The sequence below is a fragment of the Castor canadensis genome, chromosome 6 (assembly GCF_047511655.1).
Source record: "Castor canadensis chromosome 6, mCasCan1.hap1v2, whole genome shotgun sequence".
In the NCBI taxonomy this organism is placed as follows: domain Eukaryota; kingdom Metazoa; phylum Chordata; class Mammalia; order Rodentia; family Castoridae; genus Castor; species Castor canadensis.
The window spans coordinates 114,180,490-114,193,817 of NC_133391.1; the positions used below are offsets into that span (position 1 = coordinate 114,180,490).

General features: G+C 34.3%; 1 protein-coding gene and 1 pseudogene across 2 annotated transcripts in view; one reads left to right on the forward strand and one right to left on the reverse strand.

Annotated features, from left to right (window-relative positions):
- Positions 1–13,328, forward strand: part of Ap3b1 (adaptor related protein complex 3 subunit beta 1) — a 229,497-nt gene that overhangs the window by 18,029 nt on the left and 198,140 nt on the right. For both annotated transcript variants that reach the window (XM_074077237.1, XM_020184110.2), the window contains exon 2: positions 3,970–4,045. In XM_074077237.1, the coding sequence (XP_073933338.1) occupies positions 3,970–4,045 (76 nt within the window). The remainder of the gene's footprint in view (positions 1–3,969; positions 4,046–13,328) is intronic.
- On the reverse strand, positions 295–1,051 carry LOC109699432 (ubiquitin carboxyl-terminal hydrolase isozyme L3 pseudogene; annotated as a pseudogene).

A 13,328-nucleotide genomic window follows, 5' to 3' on the forward strand; every position in this document is an offset into this window, starting at 1 on the left:
GAGTGTTATGACAGGTATGTAAGAAACTGAATCATAACTTAGGTTGAAGCAGTGCTTAGGATTTTTCCTTTATCTTTTTTCTGAACCTCAAAATTACATTAGGTTTCTGCCTGTGTTAACACAAAAACATGTATTTGATGTTGAAGACTACTTTTTCTGTTCAACAAGAAGAGCAAAACCTTTGGCTTTAATATCAGTATTTTTTTTAAATTGAAGTTTAATTCACAAAGTTTAATCAGTCAAGTTAATAAAAATATCAAAAATTTTGAGTTAGTGTATGGCAGCGGAAATTTAACTTTTGTTGCAAATAATATAGTATTTGGTGTTTCCATGACTGACGGGCTATGCTGCAGAAAGAGCAATTGCATTAAACCTTAGCTCATCAGGGTCACATTCCATAAACTTCTTGCAAACTTCTATGGCGTCCTCTAATAAAGTTTCATCACTAGTTTTCCCATGGTTAATTGGAAATGGTTTCCGTCCATCTAATTCATAGAGATGCCCATCTACATGAACTAATGCAACAAAATGAAGATCTACTTTTTCATCTATACTTGGTGCCTCTGTTTGACCTTCATGGGCACTGGTCTCGTGAGTAACTTGTATAGCATCATAGTTCTCCAGGTATCTGGCTCGTTCTTCAGGATTCATTGACACAGACTCCTCCAGGAGTATTTTCAAGGTTGACCCAGATTCAAAGTTCATTTTGTCTTTGTTGTTTGCAATAGCGTGGATCAGTCCAGTTGTTCCGCAGGCATTGCTGATGGTTTGCTTCATGAAATATACTGATGAGGTAACATCCTGTCCCTGGGATTTTATTTTTTCTTCCTCCTCTGTTCTGAATACTTCATACTTTTCTGTAATAGGGAAGAGAAGCAACACTGCACACACAGGTCTTGGAACCATGCTAAGGAGCTCAGGATCCATCCCATACACATCAACAAATTGCCAGTTAGGATGCAGACCTAATTGTTTGAGAAACTGGTTGGTGACCTCAGGATTGGCCTCCAGTGGCAGCCAGCGCTGACCCTCCATGACTGCTTCACCCATCCCCTCTTGTTTTCTTGTTTTTAGTTTGAGAGCAGGTCAGGATATAAAGGTGTTGAGTAGGGAACTCTAGCAACTTGGGCTTAAGAGGAACAAACCAAGTTTCCATTAGGACATGAATAAGATTATGTCTGGGGTTAGAGGTAGTGATGTCCTAAAAATTGGTGTCTCAGTTTTCTTCATTGCTCACTTCTCTCTCTGTACAACATTGGTGGAGGAGAATGGAGGAACATTCATGGGTAAAGGAAAAGGAGAACAATAGGAGAATATTATTTTCTTCTTTTTGGCATGTATGTTTGTGATTGTATTTCCTTTCTATTTAGTTCCTATTTAATTACTTGCTTTTTTTTTTTTTGCTTTCTTAACATCTAATAAAGTTTTTAAGGTTTCTTTCAGGTTTTAGGATTTTTCACTTAAAAAGTATACGTAGTCATTAAGTAAAATGGTGAAATAGCAAAAACTAGAAGAAAAGAAAAGGTAATCTTCTGTTACCTGTGTTGTATGTAAGAGCCCAAGAAATTTTAAGAAGGGATTCTAAATTTACTGCAGCAAACATTTATAGTCTTTTTGTATTTAATAATTGTTTATTTTCAGAGATAGTCTTTATGTATTGTTTCTACTATTTATATCTTTTCTGATTGTATTTTTAATTAGGGAAAAATAGTAATTTTTTGTCTCCCACAAGTGGTTATCATTGCATTTATGAGTTGTTTGCAAAATAAGAGTAAATTTTTCCCAATTTTTTCATAATAGATTTCATTTCCTTTATTCTTTTTTAGAAAATATTTGCTTAGCTTTTATTTATTTTTTTGCTACAATGACAGTTTGTAACATTTAGCCCCTATGTTAGTTTTCCAAAGCTGCCTTAACAAAATGCCACAGACCGGATGGTCAATCAGTAGAAATTTATTCTCTCACAGTTCTCAAGGAAGATCAAGGTCTCGGCAAGTTGGCTTGTGAGGCCGCATCCTTTTGGCTTGCAGTTGGCTATCTTCTTGCTGTGTATCTCTGTGTATCTATGTCCTAATCTCTTCTTATAAGGACACCAGTCATACTGGGTAAGGGCTCATCCATATATCCTCACTTAACCGCTTTATTGTTTTGGCAGAACTGGGGTTTAAACAGAGTGCCTCAAATAACAGAAACCTACTTCTCACAGTTTTGGAGGATAGAATTCAAATATCAAGTTGTTGGCAGGTTTGATTTCTGCTGCGACCTCTGTCTTTGGTTTATAGATGACTGTGTTCTCACCATGTGGTCTTTCCTCTAGTCATATGCATCTTTGTGTTCTATAAGGATATCAGTCAGATTAGGGTCCCACGTTTATGACCTCATTTAACCTTAATAACCTGCTTAAAGGCTCTGTTTCCATGTACAGTCACATTAGGGTTTATGGTGTCAACATAGGAATTTTTGGAAGAAGGGGAATGCAGTTCAGTCTCTGACAATGTATTTTGCCCCATTTCTAATCAAATTGTTTTTTAGTGTTGAGTTTAGGGATCTCTCTCTCTCTCTTTTTGCAGTTCTGGGGTCTGAACTCAATGCCTTATGTTTGCTAGGCAAGCCCTGTTATCACCTGAGCCGTGCCTCTAGCCCTGGGACTTCTCTTTATATACTAGTTACCAGTCCTTTCTCACATACATGGTTAAATATATTTTCTGCCAATCTGTAATTTCTAAAAAAAATTCTTCTTAATAGGCTCTTTCATAGAGCAAGAGATTTGAAATTTGATGAGGTATGATTTATCAAGATTTCATTTTATCAACTGTATTTTTAGTGTCAAATCTAAAAACTCTTTGCCTAGCTATATATCTGTTTCAAAAATATTTTGCCATGTTAAGGAAAAATGACTAGAGATTTCAAATTACTCTTTCTTTTTAGAGGAGTCAAGGTGGATTTTTGAATTTATAGGAGAAGATTCACTTTAGAAGAATAGAAAAATTCTTGGGATGTGATTCTCCACTTTTTCTCATTTTTGTAACTCTTCTGGGTAAAGGCATTGAAAGCTTTTGTTTTAGACTATCTTTTAAGGATGTTTTATTTAGCAAAAAGCCTTCACCTGTGGGTGAAGGGTGTTGTACTTGGCAGTATCATCATGGGTCATCCAAACTGGGAATAGGGTCATAGTTACCAGTGCCCCATCTCGCCCTTGATGTTCAGTCATTGTGTCCTACTGAGTGTCAACTTTTGAGGCGTTCTTGTATCTATCCTACATTTTGTTTTTTCTCCTTTTTTTTTGATAGTGCTGGGGTTTGAACTTAGGACCTGCTAGGCAGGCATTCTACCACTTGAGTCATGTTCCCAGCCCTATCCAGTGTTTTCATCCTTACTGCTAACTGTCCTGACCTGGTTCATTACCTTGTCTTCTCATTTACATGTTAAAATTGCTTTTATTCTCAGAATTAAAGGAGAATCAGTGTATGGGAGGGTTTCCTCTGTATTATGTTCTTCTGTTATTGGGAGGTGGAGAAGAAAATGGGATAATGTGCCTGACACATAGCTTTCTTTTACACAGGGCTTTGACATATTCTAGGAAACGTTCTTAGGTTTTTTGATACCAAATGAAAATATTTTAGTGCTGATTCAAGGATTTTTCTCGTTTCTTTTTTTTTTTTTCTAATGATTATGTTAAGAAAACTTGGGATAAGAAAATCTGTCATGTTTGCATTGATATTTCAATGTTAAATGTAAAACTGTAGGACAGTTTTATATTTTTGTTTCGTTGGTGGGCTTTATGTCAACATAGCAGCACATGGACATTTGTAGGGCTAAACAAGAAATACATATTTAATAATAAATATGAATGCAGTTACTTAACATTGCCTGTCATAGTATTTCTAATTCTTATGAAATGATACATTTTTATAGCTGTCTTATGGAATGTTACAAATACGAAATTTGTTTTCTTCTCTTTTGGTATAGGAATGAAGATCTAAAACAAATGTTGGAGAGCAACAAAGATTCTGCTAAATTGGATGCTATGAAACGGATTGTTGGGGTAGGTAAAATATTAGATTTTTGGAAAATGGATAGATAGTGATTATATTAAATTAACTGTGTCTTAAATAATATGGAAATAATATCTCATTTGTTCTTTAGTATTAATTTAGAGGGCTGGGGACCTAGCTCAAGTGGTAGAGTGCTTACCTACCATGAAAAAAAAATAGATTATCCTATTTAAAGAGTTACGGAGTACTGAAATATCAAAAATCAGGAAACTTGGTTTAAACTTCATTTATTTTCTATTTTAACTTTTCTATTGCTAATACAGGTTATTTCTTCCATGGGATAGGGGGAATTATTATTTTGAAAACAAAATAAGATAATATACAACCCTATTTTGACTTCATAGACAGAGAAATATTTGAGGGTTTTTTGACCTAAAAGTTGTGAGCATGCTGTCTTCTGTTTTTCAGAATTCCCTAAGTACCAATAAAAACACTGTCTTTCATTTAATAGCCTAGTACTTTAATAAATGTTGTTAAACTTAAGAGCATTTACCAGATTTCTGTTATTAAAGGTGCCCCACTGCTAGAGAGCTAAAAATGCAGTGCAGTTTCTAATTGTTCATATCATTTTAAACAAAATAGTTTTGCAATTTGTGTCGCATTCTATGTATTTTCACATTCTTGGGGGGAAGAAAAAACCTGGCCTAATTCTGGTAACTAGCTAATGTTAAGGAGTTTTGCTTTTGTTTCCATGAAATTAAATTCAAGAAACTATTCTTCTTATTATTACTATGCTTTTTGTCACCACCGTTGCTGATTTTCCTTATTTTCAGGGAAAGTGTAAAGTGTTTGCATAATTGTACAAATAAACTCTGCTGTAATAAGGGTACAATACAACTGAAACCAGGCAGTGACACAGATGTGAGCTTGAAATTGTCTTTTTTTTTTTCTTGTTATGTTAAAGTCCAAATCCCATTTATGAAACATGGTTGCAGGTATTAATAGATTCTGTTAAAAAATGAGGTGATATGAAAATGAAATACATGAAAGCAGTGACTAATTGTATCTGTAGAACACCTGTGAATGATCTGATCCTTTTTTTCAGGTGTATGTCATTTGTCAATGTTGGGGGAATTTTGAGGATCTTATTGTAAATTTTGTGTTTATAAATGTTACACTTTATGGATGATTGCATTTAGGGACAGGCAGTTCTTACTTGGCATGCACAGAAATTTCAGGAATGTCAATTACCATAATTTAGTTGTCCCCTAACAGCACAGTTCAAATTTTAGTTACCATAGTATTGTAACTCAGTAATTGTGTAGTGTACAAACTTCACTGCTAGTTCTTCAGCCCACAAATTGCTGTGTAAATTACAAATATGATCATGATCATTGACCAATCATTTCATGTTCAAAATCTGTCATTGATTGGTTACTGTTCATCTGTTACTTAGTTCATGCTCAGACAGAAAAGAATGTACTTATGTTGTCTCTTTGTTTCCCAATGAAAAACCCATGTAATATTTTAAAAAATGGATAATTGAAAGAGAGACTTGGTCAGTAAAAATCAAACTGCAACAAAAAAATGAAAAGTGATTATACTGGAAATGAAGTTCAGCTAGAATGTTAATGGAGTTATACAGAAATAGCTGAAGAAATGCTGACATTACTTTTTGAAAAGAATTTCTAGCTGGATGGTCTTAGTAAAGGTGAGCTTATTGGCGTAAGTGAGGGAAAGGGGTTTTGAGAGAAAGGACAGAGGTATCTCAGATAAAGTTGATGCTGGCAGAAAACTTCCCATTAATTAAAGGAACTGTAACAGATTACTGATGACCTTGATAGCATAAAAAATAAAATGTTGGAAGCTGATCCAAACTTAGAAAGGATTATGACAATTGCCAAAGTAAAGAAAAGATGCTTGCGTAGTGTTGTAAGTTAAATGATAAGAAGATGGCAAGCCCTGTTTAAACTACTCTTGGTAAGTTAATTCTTAATAGTTCAAATTATAGTGTGCTATTTACTATTTTAATCTTCCTGTAATAAAATTAATATTGACAAGAAATTAAAGGTCACTGATCAATTATAATTTTTGCAGTTAATTGTTACAATTGTTTGCATGGTTTCAGTTTATATTTCTGTAGATCACAGTCCTGTATTACCACGTAAAAGCAGGGACAACCTTCATTTATGTTTTTAAACTTTGACTTTTGTATCCATTAAGATAATTTATTTTACTAAATCCCAAGATACTATTGAAATTTCTGACTCAAAATGGAGAATTAAGTTAAATAGTCTTTGGATAAGATTTTTAAAAATCAAAATGTGACATTTGGTAGTTTTTTTAAACTATCAAACTGAAAGAAATGATTCTCAACTATGGGAGTATCATAAATATTTAAATCTAAATGAATGCATTATAAAGAAATGTAAATATAGCCATATATGCCTAGTCATTGCAGACTGCCTCTTTTAGGAAGTTTTTTTTATTTTGGAATTTTTATTTATTAGCATATATTAACTATACCTTAATTAGATTCACTCCTTCATTATTCCCCCCACCTCCCCTTTAGAATAATTTCAGCAGATTTCATTGTTCTATTTTCATTCATGTATATAAAATATATTGACCATATTCACCCTCCTTCATCCTCTCTGTTTATCCTTTCCCCTCCCATTGATACTCACCCCTCAGATAGTACCTGTTTTATCTCCTGTCCATGTTATTTTTTTTTTTTTTTTTGTGGTACTGGAGTTTGAACTCAGGTCTTCATGCTTTCATAGCAGGTACTGTACCACTTGAGCCATACCTCCAGTCCATTTTGCTCTGTTTATTTTGGAGATGGAGTCTTGAGAACTATTTGCTGCTCTGACCTCGAACCTCAATCCTTTCCATCTCAAGCTCCAAGTTGCTAGGATTACAAGTGTGAGCCACTGGTGCCTGGCTGTCCATTTCTTTTTAAGTGTGTATTGATTGTTCAAGAGGATTTTGCCTTAGTATTTCAGACATGTATATATTGTAATTTAATCAGATTAACCCCCTCTGTTACTTACTCTTTCTTTATCCCCCCTGCTCTCCTATTATTCATCAACTTACAGTATGTTTCATTATACTATCTTTGCATAGATGCAGTGTGTTTCCATGTTATTCACTATCATTCTCTTTTCCTGTCCTGCCTGTCTGTAGTCCCGTCAGTCTTTTTAGGAAGTTCGTATAAAGGTAAATTTGGAATTTGATTTTTTTTTTTGGGTGGTACAGAGATTTGAACTCAGGGTCTTCTTGCTAGGCAGGACCCCAGCCCTTCACGTCCTTTTTTATGATTTAGTTACTTTTGAGATAGGGTCTAGTGTTTATGCCTGGGCTGGCCCAAACCATAATCCTCCTATTTTATGCTTCCTGCACAACTGATTCCAGGTGTGTGCCACCTTGCCCAGCTTTTATTGGTAGTGAGGGAGTCTTATGAAGTGTTTGCCTGGGCTGGCCTTGAGTTGCAATCCTGGATTTTGATCTTTTAACTACAGGAAAGTGAGTAGTAATTTTAAATTAATTAAAAATTACTGAATGATGGTACAAATATAATTTATTAATTAAATGAAATTATTATGCAAATATATAATTTTTGATTTAAAAATTCACTACAAAGCTACAGTTATCAAAACAGTGGGGTACCAACAGAACACAGTAGAAGGCCCAGAAATAAGCCTTCATTTGTAAGGTTTATTTTTGATAAGGGTGGTCAAATGACTTTTGGCAAGGGTACAGGAATACTCAGTGTTTGAGAAAGAATAGTATTTTCAACAAATAGTGGTGGAAAAACTGCAAGAGAGTGAAGTTGTACTCTTACCTCATACCACATATAAAAACAAATCAGAATTGATCAAAGACTCATATAAGAGCTAGAACTACAAAACTAAGAGGAAAATACAGGGAAAAAGCTTCATGACATTTGATTTGGCGACGGCTTCTTAGATCTATATCAAAACATGAGCAACAGAAGAAAAAGTGGATAATTTGGATCTTATCAAAATAAACTTTTGTGCATCAAAGGATACCATCAGCAAAGTGAAAAGACAACCCACACAGTGGGAGGAAATATTTGCAAATCATGTATCTGATTAAGGATTAATATGCAGACCACATAAAGAAAACTAACGCAGATTTTGGTACCAAGCAGTAAGATGCTATAACTAAAAATAAGGAGGTGGTTTTGGAACTGGGTAATAGGGAAAGGATGAAAGAGTTTAGAGGTATATGTTAGAAAAAACCTGTATTGCATCAGAGATTACTGGTAGAAACACATAAATTAAAGGTAGTTCTGTGAGGGCTTAAATAGAAATGAAGAGCATGCTAGTGGAAAATTGAAGAGCAACCAAAATTCTCATACTGCTGGCGGAAATATAAACTGAGATTTTCTTACAAATTTAAACGTACACCTGCCATGTGACCCAGCCATTCCACTCCCAAAATAAACAAAAACATATATCCACTTAATGACTTACACAAATATCTATAATAGATATATTCAGAGTAGTAAACTTGAAATAATCTAAATGTGCATCAGCAAAATGTGACTTACCGAAACATTGGAATACTACTCAGCAATAACAAAGAATGAACTACTAAATCAGTAAGCTGAGCTGAAGAAGCCAGACACAAAAGGGCATGACTTAATGCATAGAAGCTTCTACTACTCTATAGTGACAGAAGGAAAGTGAATGATTAATGAGGGCCCTGGGGAGGGATTAGGAAAGGGGGACATAAAGTTTCTTATTTCATAAGATGTCATATTTAGTTTGATTCTGTCACAGACTCTCTAAATTCTTAGGATCAGTATGTTCAGATTCGATTGTGGGAAGAAGAAAATAATATCCATAACAATTAGCTAATAATAAGAAAACCAGTGTCTATATGAGTTTAGTAGGAGGAATAAGTAGCTCCAAGGTAAGGAGACTGAGGCATTGTTCCCTCTCTTTATAATTGGTATGCAAGCTTTCATTAAATGCAGCAACACAAGTAACTTTTGTCACTTTTTTCTGGGTATTTTTTTTTTTTTAAGTGTTCCTTGGTAGTAGATACTATAGTCTGCTATTTGGTATGCACATTTCGGTATTTTTTTTTTTAAGGGTATTTCTGAAGATGGGAGCCATGCTTAGGTAGTAGGAAATATTAAGTTCATGTATGATTAAGTAGTAAGTTTTGCTACAGAGAAGGTGATGTCATGTATTTACTTTTTTTTTTTTTTTTTTTTTGCAGTACTGTGGTTTGAACTCAGGACCTCACACTTGGTAGGCAGGTGCTCTACCACTTGAGCTACTTTGCCAACCCTTTTTTGTGTTGTGTATTTTTGAGATAGGGTCTCAGAAACTATTTCCTTGGGCTGGATCCTCTTTATATCTACCTCTGATAGCTAGAATTACAAACATGAGCCACCAGCACCTGGCATCTATTTATACTTTAGGTTGTTAATAATGAATAGCTGATTGTTTTTAAAGATACTATCTCAAGTATACTACATTATACAGAAATTTGTTGAAATTTCTTCATGTGGCTCATGCTTATCTATAATTAAAAATATCTGAGGTAGAGGCAAGAAGGATACAGTTCAAGGTCAGCCTCACCAAAAGTAATTGTGACTATCTCAAAAACAAGTCCAGTATGGTGGTGCATGCATATAATCCCAGTTACTTGGGAGATGGAAATAAGGATTGAGGTTCAAGCCCAGTCTGGGTGAAGTTAGCACTATACTCTATCTGAAACAAATTAAAAGCAAAGGACTGAGAGCATGGCTCATGTGGTAGAGTGCTTGCCTAGCTAACTTGAGGCCCTGAGTTCAATCCTCAGTACTGAAAAATAAATCCTGGATTCACTTACTAGTAAAATGGAGACGATAAAAGAAAAAGCCAGAAGTTGAAGACAGATCATTGAAAGTAAGTCATCTTGAATAACAGATTAGAAAAAAATGAACAGAGCCTCTGAATCTTGTTGGATAATTTCAAAAGATCTAAGATACCTATCAATGGAACTTCAAAAAGAAAGGAGAAAGAGACTGGGACAGAAAAAAGATATTTGGAGAAATAATGACAGAAAATTTGCCAGGTTTGATGAAACATCAAATTAATCAGTAGATGAAAGATGCTTTCATAGAGCTTCTTTCATCATTAAATCCAGATTCCATCATGGTAAACTTTAAGAAAACCATGTACAAATACAGTAGTGAAACTGTTGAAAACCGAAAATAAACAAACAAAATCCTGATAATAGCTGGGGAAAAAAATGATATATTCCATAGAGGGGAACAGTGATTTGAAGTAAATACAGATTTCTCTTTAGAAACTGTGGTAGCCAGAATATAGTGGAACATTTGTAAAGCACTGAAAGAAAAAGTACTGTTACTTTACTCCAGAATCCATTGAAAATGCTCTTTAAAAATGAAGATGAAGTAAAGATATTCTCAGGTAAAGTAGAACTAAAATATCCATTTCTAGCACATCTTTTATGAAATGTTTGTGAAAGTTCTTCAGACTGAAGGGAATTGGTATCTGATGGACTACTAAGGAAATCAATCAAAATGGTAAATGTCTGAGTAAGCGCAAAGGACTATTATTCTTTTAAAGTTAACCTACTATGTGTATGTGAGAGGTTTTTAATGGGCACAGGTATATATGACAGCTGTACCAGAAAGGCTAGTGGGGAGGTGGGATTAAAAAAGTCCATATGGTTGCACAGTTTCTAGATTTTGCTTGACTTGGTATTGGGTTAATGCTAGACTGGGCAAGATTTGCATAATTGAATCTGTCGTGTCTATCCAAAAATCCCCAAAGAAGGAAATACCTCAAAATTTTACCGAAAGCCAGAAAGTTAATGCAAAAATAAAACACTAAATTAAAAAATTTCAAACTAAGGGGGAAAGGGCAAAAAAAGAATACAGAACAGAAAACAGGTAATAAAATGGTAGATCTAAATCTTACCAAATCAGTAATTATATTAAACGTAAGCAGTCTAATGTTACCCAATTAAAGGAGGTTATCAGATTGGATGAAAATATAAAGATTAAGCTATATGATCTCTAAAAAACAATCTATAAAGATAGATTATGAATAGAAGGATGGAAAAACATACCATGCAAACACCAGAAAAAAGTTTGACTATTAATGTCAGAGAAAGTAAACTTCTGAAGAATTCTTTGACCTGGATAAATAGGGACATTGTATAACAACAAGAGTTATTTCTCCAAAGATATAACAGTTTCAAATGTGTCTAAGAACAAAGCTTCAAAAATGAAGCAAAATACAAAAAAACAAAACAAAAACTGTTAGAACTGAAAGGTAGACAAATTCATAATCATGGTTGAAGATTTCAGTACTTTCTCTTGAAAATCAGTACAACAAGGAGAAATAAGGAGCTAGAAAGTCAGTGAAGATATTGAAGACAATAATGTGGCCTAAGTGACATTTATAGAGTACTTACCTAACAGTAGCCATATATGCATTCTTTTAACATGCAAAATAGACTATGTTCCGGACCATTAAACTAATCTTAACATATTTTTGATGATTTCAGTTCTTTTTATTTTTGAATGGGATAGGGTTTGAACTCAGGACTCCATGCTTGCAGAGCAGGCAGTCACAAAGTAGGTGCTTAACTCCTTGAGCCACACCTCCAGTTCAGTTTGCTGTGGTCAGTTTGGAGATTAGGATTTCATGAATCATTTGCCAGCCTGGCCTTAAACCATGATCCTCTGGATCTCAGACTCTCAGGTAACTAGGATTACAGATATGAGCCCTGCACCTGGCTGATGTACATTCTTTTAAATTTGTTATCTGAACCTAATGGAATTAAACTACACTCTTTGGAAGAGATCAAGAAATTCCTGCTGATTGTGATGGTGAATGCTGGTAATCCCAGCATTTGGGAGGCTGAGGCAGGAGGGATCAGGAATGTGAGTCCAGCCTGGGCTTCATAGCAAGATCTTGTTTCAAAAAACCAGGGGGAAAAAAAAAAAGAGAAATTCCTTAAATATTTGAAATTTGTACATCAAAGTGGAAGACAAATTAGAATGAAAAACTATGTCAAAGTTTGGAGGATTCAGGTAAATGAGCGCTTGAAAAGAAATTTATAATAATATAGTAATAAAAGTTAACATTTAAAAAGAAAAAAATTTCAGTATGTTATATATGCATTTACCTTAACATACTAGAAATAGAAAAACAAATTTGTACCAAATTGAACTGAAGGAAAGGAACAATAAAAGTAGAACAGAAATCAATGAAATTGAGGAGAGGAAAAACAAGAGTGATAAAAATTGACAAGCCTATATACAGAACAAGTAAATAAAAAGAGAACCATTTATCAATAACAGAAAGTGTACACATCTCTGTTGGCATTAGGGAACATTTCAGGAACCTTTATACCATTATTTAACAAGTTTGTTGAAATGGATAAAGTCTTGAAAGACAAACTACCAAGTTCACTTAACAAGAACTAGTTCAAACCCCAGTATTATTAACCCCCTCCCCCACCACAAGAACTAGACTACTTGAATAGTTCTATAATCCTGAAAGTAATTAAATGTCTTTTGGCAAGGGGAGGGGGGAAGCTTCCAACATAGAAAACTCCGTTTCTCTAATAACTCTTCTATACAATTCAAGAGAATATTTTTGAATTCAGTTTATGAACTCATTGTTATTCTGTATGAAAACTAGAAAAAGACATTAGAAGGAAATTAAACTGTTCATATCCCCCAGGAACATAGAGGATTGGAGAGTGGGTGAATCAATCAAATACTCCAAATTACAGAGCCATTGGGCTAAACCCATGGCAGGAGAGCATTGATATTAGTGCTGAGATCACCAAAAGATAAAGAATGAAAACCAAATAAAAGTCACATGTACAACCCTTCTTCAGGTTCTTGCTGAAAAAGCCTTTTTTTGACCATCCTATTGAAAAGAGCAGCTTCCACACCCACCTGGCAGTTCCTATTTCCCTTTATTTTTCTCTGTAGTACTTGGACCCCAAGTTGGTACTTGTTCATTGACCAACTCTTATTACAGAGATTTATTTATTTATTTATTTAGAGACAGGTCTTGCTATATAGCTCAGATTGGCCTCAAATTTGGGATTCTCCTGAGTGTTGGGATTGCAGGTGATTGCTACCATAACTGGCTCCCTTAAAGAGTATCTTAGAGCTGTTGTGTAGGATGGTCTTATGAATAATTTTTACTGGGATTGTAATGCTTAAAATATCATATAGTATTTATGCAACATTTGTCATAAATTGATAATGCTAATGCTTTTATCTTTTAAGGTAGTTTATTAGTTATGGTGTATAATTCG